Genomic DNA, 15,829 nt, shown 5'->3' on the forward strand with positions numbered 1-15,829 from the left:
CTATGTGATGCTAATGTATAAAGATTAAATATTGAAAATAACATGTTTTAAAGTGCACTTTAAAGTATTTGTAAACCCATATTCACTGTAAAACAATGATATTCATAACATGTAGTAAATAACATACAGACTAGTTTCATTTTTTGCTGACAGTTGTTAAATTAAAAATGTGTGGTGGCTTTTTAATTTTTATATCTATTTCTATCTGTATTTTGACTTAAATCAATGTCCCATACTTACCTAATATCATTTATATATATATATACACACATACACAGTTATTTTGTGTGATCCTTCATATTTAAAGTGAATAAGAACAAAGAAAACTATACATGCACTAAAAATACTCCTAAAAACATGGTGCAACATGAAAGACTACACTCACTTAAAAAATCCATAAAAACAAGATATGCATCATTACCAAAATAAAATATACTCTTAAACAGTGCTGAATTATACATTAGACTTCAAAATTAACAACAAATAGGGAAAACAAAGATGAATATTTTAAATATACAGTGGTTTAAAAATGATCACATGTAGAAGTTCAGATGTGGTGGTAAATGTTTATAGCAGAAATGGCAGCCACATTTCAGAAACTACCAACTCAACGAGACACCAGCTTGCTGCTTAAGTAAAAATATGCCATTTAAGTAAAATATATCCATACATAAATATACCAGCTATTGAGTCTGTAAAAATAGTTTATCCAAACTATGACACACTTTGATGATACCCACTCTTGCTTCTGAAGGAATGTACATTCAAGGATGAATGTAGAGATCATGCATTTAATATTGGTCAAGTTAAGCTTGAGCAGTTCTCAATTTTTTGGGTCATTTCAATGTTCATTAGTAACATTAATTCGTTGTTCCAGTTGTTTTTCACAGGTAATGACTTTACGTTCAAAGTACGCTTCTTGTATAAGTGGCACTTAGAAAATCCTATTGGCTGCTGAGGAACAAGTGATGTATTGAAAAAATATATCTATCTGTATGTCATATATATATATATATGTGTGTGTGTGTATATATATATATATATATATATATATACACACACATACACACACACACAAATACACGCACTTTTTTGTTGATGTTGTTCATGGAGAAGGGCAATAATTTACTTCTTCTTAGAAGCTCTTTCGGCTCTCTTCTGTTGCTTTTCTCTTGCTTTTTGTTCCTTTTCATGAGCTTTCCTTTCCTTCTCCAGCTGGGATCTCATTTCTTTAATTTTCTTCTTGATAATTGATCGGTCACCTGTACTCGACACACCTAATGACTGCAATTTTTTAAAAAAAATTACTTTTTGAAAGTTAAGACTGTACCCCATTTCTCAATATAGTGTGATTACACTGCTAAACAAATTTAAGGTAACTTTTTTTTATCAATATTTAAATTATAAAAATAAATTAGAAAATAAATAAGTAATGTTACATGTATTGCAACATGAGAATTATTGAAACCTATAAAAAAGGCAGTGGTATTTAAAGGCAAATTCTTCATAAGAGTGTCTATTCCATAATTCCACTTGTGGCAAGCCATCATTTAAAATATTGCTTACATTTTTTTTTTTTTTTTTTTTATGAAAACCCCAAACACGAGAGTTATTAGAACCTATAGTACTTAGTACCATGCTTGGGTTGGAGGTTGAGAAGATGAAAGTAGATATTTGTTGACATCAGACTTGAACTTCTGTAGACTGTAATTTCAGGAAATACGTAGGAAGGAAGGCTGTTACAGAAAATGGCAGCTGAATGAATAAATGAGGAAGATGAAAAGTTGGTTCTGTGAGTTTGAAGTTGGACAGTAAATGGATGTTGGCTGGTGGCAGCATGTGTTTGGACTGTTTTGAAAGAGAGAGCGGGAATTATAGAAACCAATTCAGAAGAACAGTGCCCATGGAAGTATCTGTAGAAGAGGCATGCAGCAGAAACAGTACGTCTGTGAGACAGCGAGTGGAGAGACTCTGTCAGAGATGAATCATTAATTAACCCATCTGCCTTCTTCAGAATGGAATCTAGAAGCCTGAGAGAGGTTTTGGGGGGACTGCCCCCCCCAGATTTGAGAAAAATATTCCATGGTAGGGCGGATTTGTGATTTGTACACAGTGAAGAGCTGTTTGGAAGAAAAGTAGCACTGAGAGCAAAAGAGAAAACCAAGTATTTTAGATGCAGAGGAAGCAATATTTGTAATGTGCTTGTGACAAGAGAGATTAGAAGTCACAGTAATCCCCAAAAGAGATATATCATTTTGTCTACAAATCGGAGTGTCACCAAAGATAAGCATAGGAACAGAAGAATTATTTTTGCGAGTTTTAAGACAAGACCGAGTTTTTTGAAGGGTTGAAATCAACTAAGTTGTCTTTAAGGAATTGGTAGCGGATATTCGAGAAGTTGAAGCTGATTGAAAAGGGCAAGGTTTCTCAAAATGGAAAGTGGAATGCAATGTGCTATCATCGGCAAAACTATGGATAGGATTTCCAGTCAATGGAAGAAGGTCTTAATATGCAAGAGGAAAAGAGTGGGGGAAAGAACCGAACCTTCGGAACACCAGCATTATTGGCGAAGTTAGAAGACAGAGAGCCATCTACCATCACCCTCAGTGAGCAATCAGAGAGAAAACTGGATAACCAATTACAAAAAACAGTTGGCAAACCATAAGATGGAAGCTTGTTTAGAAGACCTTTATGCTAAACACGATCGAAAGCCTTTGAGATGTCAAGAGCAACTGCTTGTGTTTCACCGAACTTTTCCATTGAATTTGTCCATAAATGGGTAACATAAGCCAGAATATCACCAGTGGATTGACATTGACGGAATCCATAGTGCCGATCGTTGACAGATGGAAGGTTTCTAGGTAGTTTAAGAGTTGGCGGTTAATTGATTTCTCCATTACTTTCGAAAGAGTAGAAGAAATTACAATGGGACGATAATTGTATGGGAAGGATTTGTCACCCTTTTTAGGAACTGGCTGGATATGGGCAAATTTCCAAGAAGAAGGAAAAACACCTTTGGAATAAGAAAGTGAAAAAAGGTGGCAAAGAACAGGAGTACGTTCAGGAGCACAGGTTTTAAGAACAAGAGGAGAAATACCATCAGGGCCTGGAGCTTTCTTAGCATCAAGATTCGTCAAAATCCTTCTGACATCCTTTTGATGGAAGGCCACAGGAGGCATTGCATGGAGCGTGTTGGGAATGGTGGGAGATGTTTTACCAAGATCATTAATACATGAGTTGAAAGAAAAATAGGATGCTAGCAGGTCAGTTTTATCCTTGGCTGAAGTGACAACAGAACCATCTGGTTTTGACAGAGGTGGGAGCAGAGATGGGCAAAAGTTGTGGCCAATAGCTTTGGAAAGAGACCAGAATGCTCAGCTACCATTAGGGTAAGAAGCAAGTTTTCTACTCTTAGCCTGTTCAAAATCTAGTTTGGACTGATTAATAACTGCTTTACATTTGTTGTGAGCTTTGGTGAAGGCAGAAAATGAAACTGAAGAATTGGAAACAAGCCAATTACGATATGCAATGTTCTTCTGTTGAACAGCCTTAGCACACTTATTGGAAAACCAAGTATGAGATTTTACTTGGAAAGGATGGATGAGAAATGAAAAGGATGAGATTTTAAAGTGGAGTGTGGAATAAAGGATTGTATTCCTACAAGAATAATTTCACTAACACGATCTAAGCAAAAGTTGACATCAGAAGTTTTGAAACAGTAATCCAACCAAGGAAAAGAAATCTCACAGGTCATCCCATTTTGCATTCTTGTAATGCCAAACAACACAAGGTTGGGAACAGCCATGAGATAAAGGTTCCATTGGAGAAGAGACAATCACCAAGTTGTGATTTGAGGTGCATAAAGGACCAGTCACTTTGACTGTGTACTTAGAAAGGTTGTTTGTGTGAAAAAAATCATGCGTGTTGGCTGTATGGTTAGATTGTCTGGTATTCTTGTAGGTAAATGAACAATCTGTGCTAGGTCATTAGTAATTGCAAAAGCCTCAGCATCTCGACCTGCTGGGTCGGTGTGACTAGAAAACGGAAGCCAGCTGGAGTTGTGAACGTTAAAATCACCAAGGAAAATTACCTCACTGTTAGGAAAGTTGGACTGGAGAAAGTCAAGTTGCAAAGAGAGGAAGTCAAAGAGCTCCAAGTGATTAGTGGAGTTGGGAGAATGGTAGAGACAACAGATGAATTTGACACAATGAGGTAGAGAGATTTTAAGCCAGAGAAGATCGAAAAGAGGAGATTCCAAATTACTAAGTCTCTGACAGGGAATATCGGAATGGACATATCCACAAATACCACCTTTGAGGCGAAAGGAATCATACAGCGAATAATTTGGGCAACTGAGATGAGTAGTAGTTGAATCAACTGATAACTGAGATTCTGTCAGAAAAAGTACATGGGGTTTAGCAGACTGCAAGTGGAAATGGACATCGTTAAGATTAGAATTGTGACCACGTATATTTGTGAAATGAACTAGGAAGTGTTTGGGAGGTTTAGATCTTTTCGCAGATAAGCTTACTCTATTAGTTTGACAATTCATGGTGTATTTAATAGTAAGAAAAAGTGGGGGGGACACTGTACGAAGTAATGAAATTTTTGGATATGGTGTACACATGGTAAGAATATACCCAGATCCTTGACATAATGTGGCCTTGACAATGCCCCCCACATACACACTACTCGGACTCCATCCAGTCACTATCTGGCAGAGTAGAGGTAGCAAGATTATACACTAGCTGATCCGGAAGCCTCCTAAAGAGTTACCAATAGGTTCGGTACGGTGTACTAACTAGTGACTGGCCTGCGAACACCGTTTTAGAGATGTACTCTTGAAATGTAAGGAAGATTGGATCTCGCCACGATGTTCATCGTTATTTGTTATTTGGTTTTTTTTTTTTTAGGAGCATTAGCAACTAAGCCATATTGCTCCGGGATATGCGGCGGTCATTCTCTGACCTTTCCGCATCCTCCATATTTGGTGGTGACGGGCTTGAACCCCGGTCTAATCAAGAAGCGTGTGCTACGCACTGCTGCTCCTTCCCACCTGGCTACGGAGACGCCCACCACTTCAAGCCTCCAATAAGCAAAATGGTGGTATTTCACCGGTTGATGAGTCATCTACCACCCTGTATTGCCTGGTAACACGAGGGACAGCATTCCTCCATGTGGTGTCGGCGCCACACCTCAACCGCTGCTTACATTGGTTCACACCTGGGTGGTCACCCACAGTGTGCTTGTGCATGGAGGTTATACCCAGGATTACTAACAGCCCCACCATCGTGAAGGTGCAAGCAGAGGATTTGGCTGTCACAGACCATCCAGACTTCACCAAAATTGGGTCCACTTGACTTCAATCACCCGAATATCAGTTTCATCAGTGTTTTAAACTCCCAGATAGCAAGTACAGCTTATCTGAGAGAATGTCAGTGACAACCTCAAGGACCAATACTGCTTACATGCAGGGTTTAGGAGAATTAAGAAAGGCAGTCATAGAATGAGGTGGGAGGATGGCTGAATACATTAAGAAAAGTAGCACATTTGAAGAAATGTGAATCAGTTTTAAAAGATGAGGACAAGGCAAGTTCAAGTATTGTTTTACACAAAGTTGCTTAATGACAAAATAAAATCATGAAATAATATCACAACACCTATATTTCCAGCCTTGGGTTGACTGAATTTGAGAACAGTGATGCAAAAACTTGATAAGAGCACTCTGTATAAGTGGAGATTCCAGGATCAAATTTAATGTTTGTGGGCTGAAGTCACCAAACACCTTCCATTTGAGATTGGCTGACTGCAGCCTTGATTGAAATACTCCTTTACATCACATAATAATAATAATAGTAATAGTCATATGGTACAAGGAAGCCACAGGCTTTTGCTGCACTGCCCAGGGAAGGGCTAAAAAAAAAGAAAAAGAAAAGAAAAAAAAAAAAGAGTGGATAAGAAAATTCAAATTATTTGCTTCCCTCCTCACATAAGTAACCATTCAGTTGACTTTTGAATTTATTCAAACTATCAGCCTCAACTATCTGTGAAGGCAATCAATGATTTGCTGGCTAAAAGAAAACTTCCTACAATTCTAGCCTAAACCTCTTCTCCTGTAATTTGAATTTATGCCCCCAAGTTCTGGAATTCTCTATAACAGTGAAAATTCAACCCCTTTCAGAGTCTTATAAAGCTCAATCAGGTCACCTTTGAGATTCCTGGTTGCCAAGCTCGGTAGCCCACATATGCAGAATCTTTCCTTATAAGGTCATCCTTTACCTATCACAACATGCAAGATGCCCATCTTTGGACTCTTTCAAGAAACTCAAATGTCTTTTTTCAGATGAGGTCTCCATACTTGAACACAGTATTCCAAATGTGGTCTTACAATTGCCTTATACAGTGGGATTATGACCTCCATATCTCTACAGGATAATGTTTGAGAAATCATCGATAGGACACTACGGGCTTTCCCAGCTTCCCGTTTACACTGTTCAGAAAACTTAATTTTCCCTGTATTATAACTCCCAGATCTCTTTCTTCTTTTACTGTTTTCGATTCAACCCTACTAAGTGTATAATTTATTTTGGGTTTGCTATTCCCCAAAAGTAAGGCCTTGCATTTTGCTGCATTAAAACATAGAACCACTTTTCTGACCATTCTTGCACCCATTCAAGCCATCCTCCTGAAGGAGTGCTGCCTGGTACTGATCATTAACTACTCTACCAATCTTTATGTCATATGCAAATTTTTACATCAAGTCTTCTATCCCACTGTCGATGTTGTTTATGAAAATCAGAAACAACAGTGGTCCAAGAACCGATCCCCAGGGAACCCCATTTCTGTTTTTACACCAATCTGAAGAATATCCATTAATCACAACCCTCTGCCTTCTGCCCTGTAGCCACCTAGCAATGCATCCTAAAATTTTTCTAGTAATCCTAACATGTTCCAGCTTATACAATAACCTCTCATAAGGGACTGAGTCAAATGCCTTACTAAAATCCAAATAAATTACGCTGATAAGTAAATGTGCCAAAACAGCTTACTAAGTTAGTTAAACATGATTTTCCCTTAACACAACCATGCTGTGTGTGTTATTCAGAATGCCATATCTATCTGAATGTCTCTGGATTGCACTCTTAATCATTGTTTCTACGATTTTTTTCATCACTGATTTATGATAACAGGTATGTATTTACTAACTTAGAACTGCCTTTATGTATATGCCATCAGCTCCAGTAATCTTACATGCCTTTATGCTCAAACGTTTTTCTAATTCTAATCCCAGGTACTCTTTTCTTATAAATTTTGGTTCAGCTTGCAGCCAGGTTTCATATGTTGTTTCATCTGGAGAAACGAGAAAACTCATGCTATTCTCTCCAGGGGTGGGGGGATGCAGAGCCACACCACTGACATACTGTAAGCTGAATCAGCTTATATAGAAGAAAAAAAAAAAAAAAAAAAAAAAGGTGTGGCTCTGCTCTAGAGTGCTGTCTGTTCTATATTTTATTTTTCGCTGCATAAGGACCACTGCCGTGCAAATCCTCTGCATTGGTGGATCGATCGGAGGAGGGAGGGTGAATTGGTACTTCGATCTTTTCACCATGGCGACGATTTGTATAGCAATTCCATGACCATTATTGGCCTCGTGGTCCTCTGTCGAGATGGGGCATGATGGTCAGTCTATTTTATTTTAATTTATTTTGATTTTGTTATCGTTTGGTAGTTCCTTTAACCCTCTTGGTGATATTTCACGTTTTTCGGAACTGGTACCTCTCGGGGGGGTACCGCTAAATTAGTAAATAATTGGTATTATCTTAAATTTTGTATAGTTTTTGTTAATTGGATTTAAAGATCGAAATTATATAAGGGTTTCTGGGCTACTATTTATATCTATTCTTTTTTTCGTTCGATTGTTTATTTGGGTTATTTTTATGTTAATTTTCGCTCTACAGTTTTTGCCATACTACTGGCTTATGTTTTATTTTATTTAATTTAAAATATTGGATGTATTTCAGCTTCATATGGAGGAATTGCATGTCGCTGCCTCTAATGAATGCTTAAGGATTTATTTATTTATTCATTTCATTATAATTTAACTTTATTTAATATAATTCAATGATAGTATATATATATATATACAAAGGGTACTAGAAAAGTTTTGCAATACAGCTTTGTTTATTTAATTTTTTCAAAGTAATTTCCTCTACATTCAATACACCTCTCCATCCTCCGAAACCAATCTTTAAACCAGTTCTGCCAAGTTTCACTAGGGAGTAAAGCACACTTGTTGTCCCAAGCCCGTAGAAGGTCCTCATCACTGGAAAACCGCCTCCCTTTTAGCTTCATTTTCACATGCGGGAACAGTGCAAAGTCGCAGGGAGCAAGGTCTGGACTGTAGGGAGGGTGCTCGAGAAGTTTCAGTCCTGTCGTGGTCAAATATTCGGTGCAGGCTTTGGCGCGGTGAGCTGGAGCATTATCGTGATGGAGGTACCAGGTGTCCATTCTTGACTTTGGGCAGGCATTGTTCAGTATACCACTTAGCTGTGACTGTCTTCTGCGTGTCCAAAACGACACGTTCCACAATTCCACTCGATTTGAAAAATACAGCTATCATTTTCTTCTTTACAGATCGGGATTTTCTGACAATTACGGGTGTGTTGTCATCATCAAAGACCCAAACTTTGTTTTGAGCCTTGGTCGGCAGATCGTAATAGTACAGCCAAGTCTCGTCACCTGTCACGATGTTGTTCACATACCAAGATTGTCCCTTATCAAACTTTTTTAACATCTCCCGGCACCAAGTCACACGTCGTGTCATCTGCTCCTCAGTCAGTTGATGCGGCACCCAGAGAGAACAAAGTTTCTTCACGTGCAAATGATCTTGCAGAATCGAACGAATTGCTAGTGCATTTAGGCCCAAAGTATCCTCTATCTGTTGGTAGGTCACTCGCCTGTTTTCGTCAAGCATTTTCCTCACAGGAGTAACGTTTTCCTCCGTAACTGACGTTCGTGGCCTTCCCGGCCTCTCAGAATCCTCCAGAGTGAAATTTCCCCTTTGGAATTCTCTATACCACCTGAATATCGTTGTACGATGTGGACAATCATCATCTAGTGCAAGAGTCATTTCTTCTAAGCACTGGTCTATGGTTAAACCACGCACGAAATTACATCGCAAAACTGTCCTTATCTCATTTCGTGACCACCATGCCATCGCAAGCACTTTACACTCTCACTACTAATGAATAACTGAGCCCATCGACTTGGCGTGGCGGCTACTATGCACGTATGAACATGTCTCAACATGCAGCAACAAGCAGCTTCCTGTGATTCATTGTTGCGTCATATTGCAAAACTTTCCTAGTACCCTTTGTATATATATATATATATATATATGTTGAATAGAATAACAAGTGGAAGCAAGAAGGCAGAAAAATGGAAAACAAGAGAAAGTAGTTTAGTGCAAAGGCAGCAAATCCTGAACCTATGCAGAGCATGGACAATAAAGTGAAAAAAAGAAAAAAAAAAAAAAGTGAGGGTGCTAGAGAGTAACAGAAGGTAACAAAAAAAAAAAAAATCCTTGTAAAAATAAAATTTTATTCTCATTTTTATTTATGTTTATGATTTTTACCTGTTGTCTTGTGGTTTTCATCAGAAATGAAGATATGTTGCTATTTTGCTTGAAATCTCAGCTGATGAGAAGCTGGTTTTGTAAGTTGTGTGGCAACATTGTTGTTTTGTCAAATTTGTAATTATTTATCTCTAATTATACATTAGAACATCACCAAGAGTGTCAAGACCACTACTCAGGATTTCTGAGAGGTACAAACTAAAGGTTATAATGAGTTATGAACCAATGTCGAGCCATGATGATGAAGAGGTGGAAGAAATGCACACTGAAATTGAGTCTTCTAGTGAGCAGAAAACCCACTATGCTATCATTATGGGGGACTTTAATGCTAAGGTTGGAAAGAGACAAAACAGTGCAGAAAGGGGAACTATGGGAAATTTTGGAATTGGTGAAAGACTTGTGGAATTTGCAGAATCTCGAGGAATGTCAGTAATGAACACTTTTTTTCAAGAAAAGGGTGAACAGAAAGTGGACATGGAAGAGCCCAAATGGATTGACAACTAATCAATTCGACTTCATCCTCACTAACAGAAGATATATCGTGAATGATGTTACCATCCTGAATAAGGTAAATGTTGGAAGTGATCATAGAATGGTAAGATGCACACTTGATATAGATTTAAGAAAAGAAAGGAAAAAACTAACCTGAGTAAATAATGTAAAGGTCTTTGAGATAACAGAAGAGGAGAAAAAGCAGTAGGTACTGAAAATTAAGAACAAGTTTGAGCTTCTGCAGACTGATCAGGACCAAGATATCGACAAGGAATACTACAACTTTCTGAAAGTGATAAAACCCAAGAAACCTGTAGGTAAAAAGAAATCCAAAGAAGAAAAAATTAGTCAAGAAACACTTGTCATGATGAACCGAAAATAACAAATGAAGAGCACGTTAAACGCTGACAAGGACAAGATTGAGTATACTTAGTTATGCAAAGCCATTAGAAAGAGACTCAGAGAGGACATAAGAAGATTTAACACAAGAAAAGTAGAACAAGCATTAAGGGAAAACAAAGGACTTAAATCAGCAGCTTTTTTTTTTTTTTTTTTTTATGGTAGTTATTGGGGCATCGGCATCTGTGGCCATAATGCACCTCCCAAGGTTTTTGCAGTACTTTGATCTAAGCCCGAGGCGGGATTCGAACCCGCGACCTTTGGGTTGCCAGGAAATCAGCAGCTATGAGCAGTGATACAGAAAGACAAATGATAATTAAATGGAAGAACCGAGATGGTGTACTTATAAAAAGCAGAAGACTACTATAGAGAATTATACAAGGACCGAGGAAATGATGCCAGCAGTGGGGAAGATGGATCACAAATTAGTAACACATATACTACATACCCGATATCCTTCCTGATGAGGTAGAACATGAGTTGAAGAAAATGAAGAATCAGAAAGCTCCGCAGGAAGATGAAGTTACTGTAGAGTTGTTAAAATTTGGAAGAAGAGACATTAAGAGACTCTTCACAAAATGCATTAGAAAAGGCATGATGCCCAAGGAGTGGAATAATGCAATCATAGTTTTCCTACATAAGAAAGGAAATAAATCAGAAATTGGAAATTATAGACCAATTAGCTTGTTATCCAACATCTACAAGTTGTTCACAAATGTCATTACTAACAGATTAAAAAGAATACTTGATGAGAATCAACCAAAAGAGCAAGCTGGCTTTAGGACAGGATTCTCAACTATGAATCACCTTCACGTAATATCACGGCTAACGGAGAAAGCAAATGAATATAAAACACAATTATGCCTGGTATTTGTGGCTTATGAAAAGGCATTTGACCCTATACAGCATAAGGCAATGTTTCAGGGACTGGAAAGACAAGGCATAGATACCCCATATATTATGATTTTGAAGAAAATATATGAGAACGCTACCACCTTTATTAGAATAGACAAAGACAGTAGCAAATTTAAAATTGAGAAAACAGTTTGACAAGGAGACACAATATCTCCGAAGCTGTTTACTGCTGCCCTTCAGGAAGCTTTCAGAAGATTAGACTGGTTTCAGAAAGGAGTCAATGTGAATGGTGAATACCTAAACCATTTACGAATTGCAGATGACATTGTGATCACAAGTCATGATCCCAAAGAATTAGAGAAAAACTTTAATCAGTTATGCAGAGTTAGTAAGGATTTCAGACTAAATTTGAATATGGCTAAAACAAAAGTAATGATGAACTAGTATGCCACAGAAAGGGATATAATCACTGAAGAAGCAGTAATTAAAAAGGTGAATTCATATACTTACCTGGGACAAGTCATTAGCTGTAATAATGATAAAATGGCTGGAAGTCAAGAGAAGAATAAATTTTGGATGGATAGCAATTCAGGAAATATAGTTACATACTGAGGAGCAATATCCCAATTTGTCTGAAATGTAAAATAATGAACCAATGTATACTTCGCACGATGACTTATGGAAGTGAAACTTGGGCACTCACCAAAAGAATGGAAGAGAAGGTGAAAACTACACAGCGAAGAATGGAACGCATTATATTAGGAATCAGACTGTTAGATAAGAGAAAAAAAAAAACACACGGATTAGGCAGTAAACTCAAGTAAAAGACATTCTTATCAAAAATAAAGAACTAAAATCATCTTGAGCAGAACACATAGCTCGAAGACATAAGAGATGATCTAAGAAAATAACAGAATGGTACCAAAGAGGAGCTAGAAGAAAACCTGAAAGACAACGACGGAGATGGACAGATGAAATTTGCGAGTTTGTGGGTAGTAAATGGATGTCCATTGCACAAAACAGAATGAACTGGAAAGTATTGGTACAAACGTTTAGGAGAGGTAGGTAACATCTAAAGGAATGTGAATCGCATAGGAACCCATAACCGGAAATGTCACGGGAAAGTAGTAGTAGCAGAGGCACAAGAAGCAAAAATGACACAAGACAGTAATTAGTGGCAAACATTTATTTGACATAATATTAACAATGGATTACGAGATGGATGCATTTCATGATGTTACAAACAGATGCTCGAAGGTTCCACCATGAGACACGATGCATGCGTGACACCGACGCAGCATGGATTGGCGGACACAGTCGAACACACCTGGAGTTTCTTTGACAGTACCAGCAGCGCAGATGAGTCTCGCCACGAGATCCATTTCCATCTACACAGGCGATTCATACACGATGGATTTCAGGGCCCCCACAGAAAGAAATCAAGGCTCGATAAATCAGGTGAGCGTGGGGGCCAGGCAACGGGTTCACCACGGCCAATCCTTCGATGCCCAAAACGGCTGTTCAAATGGTCACGAACACACCTCCCATAATGGCCAGGCACCCGTCATGTTGAAACCAAATGTTGCGTCTCACATTTGCTGGAACATCGTCAAGTAACCCTGGTAGAACTTGTTCAAGAAAGATCCGATATTTAGCAGAGTTCATGGGGGATGGTAACAGGTATGGGCTGACTAAGCAGTCACCGACCATACCTGCCCACATTTATTGCGAAGCGATGTGGTGCCACATGGGAGCACATACCGTGTGGGTTGTCGTGAGCCAACACATGAGCATTGTGCTGATTGAATAAGCCTTCCCGAGTGAAATAAGACTGATCCGTGAACAAAACATAGGTTGGAAAATTCAGTCTTGAACACTTTCTTGGAGAAACCACTGCGCAAAAGCCACACGTGCAGGATGATATTCGGGGAGCAGTAACTGAACCCTTTGGAGATGAAAGGGGTGTAAGGAATCGTCGTGTCAGACATGCTGTACACTGCATAAGATATAAGGTATATTCGTGTCAGACGGCACCTGGGATTTCTCCCATCTCCGCGTGTGTTTCGCTGTATCGAGGAAGTACACTGTCAAGCCAGAGACTTGAAAGTGTGTGGGCCATGTCTGTGCAGTGTGATATGTTGTGCCCATTGTTTATCCGGCTTATTGGCTGCCAGGCCCCTAGTGGGGCCCGACGTTGCCCATACCCTGCCACGTGGAGGCTAGCCGGGTGTATCCAGTATCACAACAAATTGCTCTGGCAGGTCCTGCCACCTAGTTTCTTGGGATTTCAGTGGCTAGGACCTATTTAAAAAAAAAAAAAAAAATTTCGTTTGACATTAATCCTTAATGGGATTGCTGTTAGGAAATCGCTGTTTGGGGTTGAACGCTAAAGAGATGTGTTAAAGGCCAAATAGGTCAGGCAAAATTTTGATGTTATTAAATTTAGACATGTGAGGCTATATGCTAGATAAAAGCTAATAGTGTTAGTTGTCTTAGAGATTTACAGGAAACCGGCAGAATTTAGACGTTGATTAGAATTTGGTGGCATTGTTAAGGGTGTACTCGGTCGATTTAGTGAGAGAGGGAGGGAGACTGGGGGAAAAACAGATAGAAGAATAAGGACGATAGAGTAGGCATCCCTAAAGGGGTCAGTGGAGACGAGCCCCACCAGGCAAAATATGGGGGGGTAGGCAGGGAGGGGAGGAGACACAGATCCGTCTCCTCCCTTTCCTGCCTGGGGATGGGGTTTTAAAGGGAACCAGGTTAGAGTACCCAGTTCAGATCGCCAATGACGTGTTGGCAGCAAAGCTGCAGAATGTCTTCGTCAGTGTCATGTCCAAGAAGTGTCGAATCCGGTATGAAGGTTAAGTTGCCCATCCCGCTCCGGGGTATGTTAGCTGGCAGTGGGGAACCAACCAGGCAAGGGGCTGGGAGAGAGACACACATTTACTTCAATCATAATCTGCATTCTCACTCTATTTGCATTCTTTTTTTTTTTTTTTTTTATTCATTTTTTTTTTTTAAGTACTTTTTGCTTATTTTATAATTATTTTTTTTCCAAGTTTTTTATATATATATATATATATATATTTTTTTTTTTTTTTTTTTTTTTTCACTCAACTCATTCATCTTTTTCTCACACACCAGGAGGGGATGCAATGATGTGTAGTGTAAATTTTAAATACTAATTAAAACTAGGTTTGTTGTTTGTTTATTTGGTTTTTAGGAGCATTAGCAACTAAGGCCATATTGTTCCAGGATATGCGGTGGTCATTCCCTGACCTTTCCGCGTCCTCCGTATTTGGTGGTGACGGGCTCGAACCCCGGTCTAATCAAGAAGTGTGTGCTACACACTGCTGCTCCTTCCCACCTTGCTACGGAGGCGCCCTTAAAACTAGGGTTAGTGTGTACTTAACTGTAGCATTTATGGTTTGTGTTCTTTTTCTCACATGCTTACACTTTTATTCATTGTTCTAGCTCTCATCTCATTTATTCAACTCTTACTTTCTGCACTGCACTCTCTGGGCACCTCAACTTACTGTAATTCTTCAGTTGTGGTGCAGGCCTAGCCGCAAGTTTTTTTTTTTTTTTTGCAGGCCAGGGGCGAATGCAGTGATAGTGTTGATGTGGTTAGTAAATGCTTGTTGGTACAGTATATATAAAGTAATGTAAGTTATTTTTAACTTTGTATTCTTTTGGCCAATTACATTTGCTCTTCCACTCATTCCCATTCACTCTTTCTTTCCCTCATGCTAGGTCACTCTTTCTTTCACCAAAACCGCCATTTATTCCCTTTTACCATAATTCCTAGTTCACTCGGTTCCCAGCCTATTCATTGTCTTTCATTCTCATTCATTCATTCTACATTGCATCCCTTTGCTACTAGCCTACTGATATTTTTCAGCTAATCTGCTCCCCTGGCTGCCTGTACATCTCCCTCCCCTACGTGGTTACTTATTTGGCATGGGGCCCCAGGTTCCTACACATAGCAGGGTAGTCCTGGGAAGGTTTGTCATGTCAGGTTTCTGTCAGGGTGCAGAATACTGCTATCCTGACAGTTTTTAAGTCATTGTCTGGGCGTGGTGGGAAACTTGGACAATTTTACTATTGATTATTGTTTAATTGCTGTACATCTCCCTCCCCTATGTGGTTACTTATTTGTCATGGGGCCCCAGGTTCCTACACATGGCAGGGTAGTCCTGGGAAGGTTTGTCATGTCAGAGTGCAGAATACTGCTATCCTGACAGTTTTTAAGTCATCATCTGGGCGTGGTGGGAAACTTGGCCAATTTTACTATTGATTATTGTTTAATTGCTGGGGGGGGGGGCTGAATTGCCATTCTTTGCATTGCTCTGCGCATTTTGAATACTTTCTGTGTGAAAGATGTAAAAGCTTTATAGTTTTGCTCTTCTATGATGAACAGATGTTCTTCTCCCCTGGGAAGGGGAC

At 39.0% G+C, this 15,829-nt stretch overlaps 1 protein-coding gene across 1 annotated transcript in view; it reads right to left on the reverse strand.

Annotated features, from left to right (window-relative positions):
• Window positions 1–1,112: 1,112 nt before the first annotated feature.
• LOC150075742 (uncharacterized) overlaps window positions 1,113–15,829 on the reverse strand; it is a 292,105-nt gene continuing 277,388 nt past the window's right edge. Inside the window, exon 22 of the mRNA XM_090387865.1 lies at window positions 1,113–1,284. Within this exon, the coding sequence (XP_090243991.1) occupies window positions 1,126–1,284 (159 nt within the window). The 3' untranslated portion in view covers window positions 1,113–1,125. The remainder of the gene's footprint in view (window positions 1,285–15,829) is intronic.

Source organism: Mastigoproctus giganteus, chromosome 13, assembly GCF_048544385.1.
Source record: "Mastigoproctus giganteus isolate SK-2022 chromosome 13, ASM4854438v1, whole genome shotgun sequence".
Lineage (NCBI taxonomy): Eukaryota > Metazoa > Arthropoda > Arachnida > Uropygi > Thelyphonidae > Mastigoproctus > Mastigoproctus giganteus.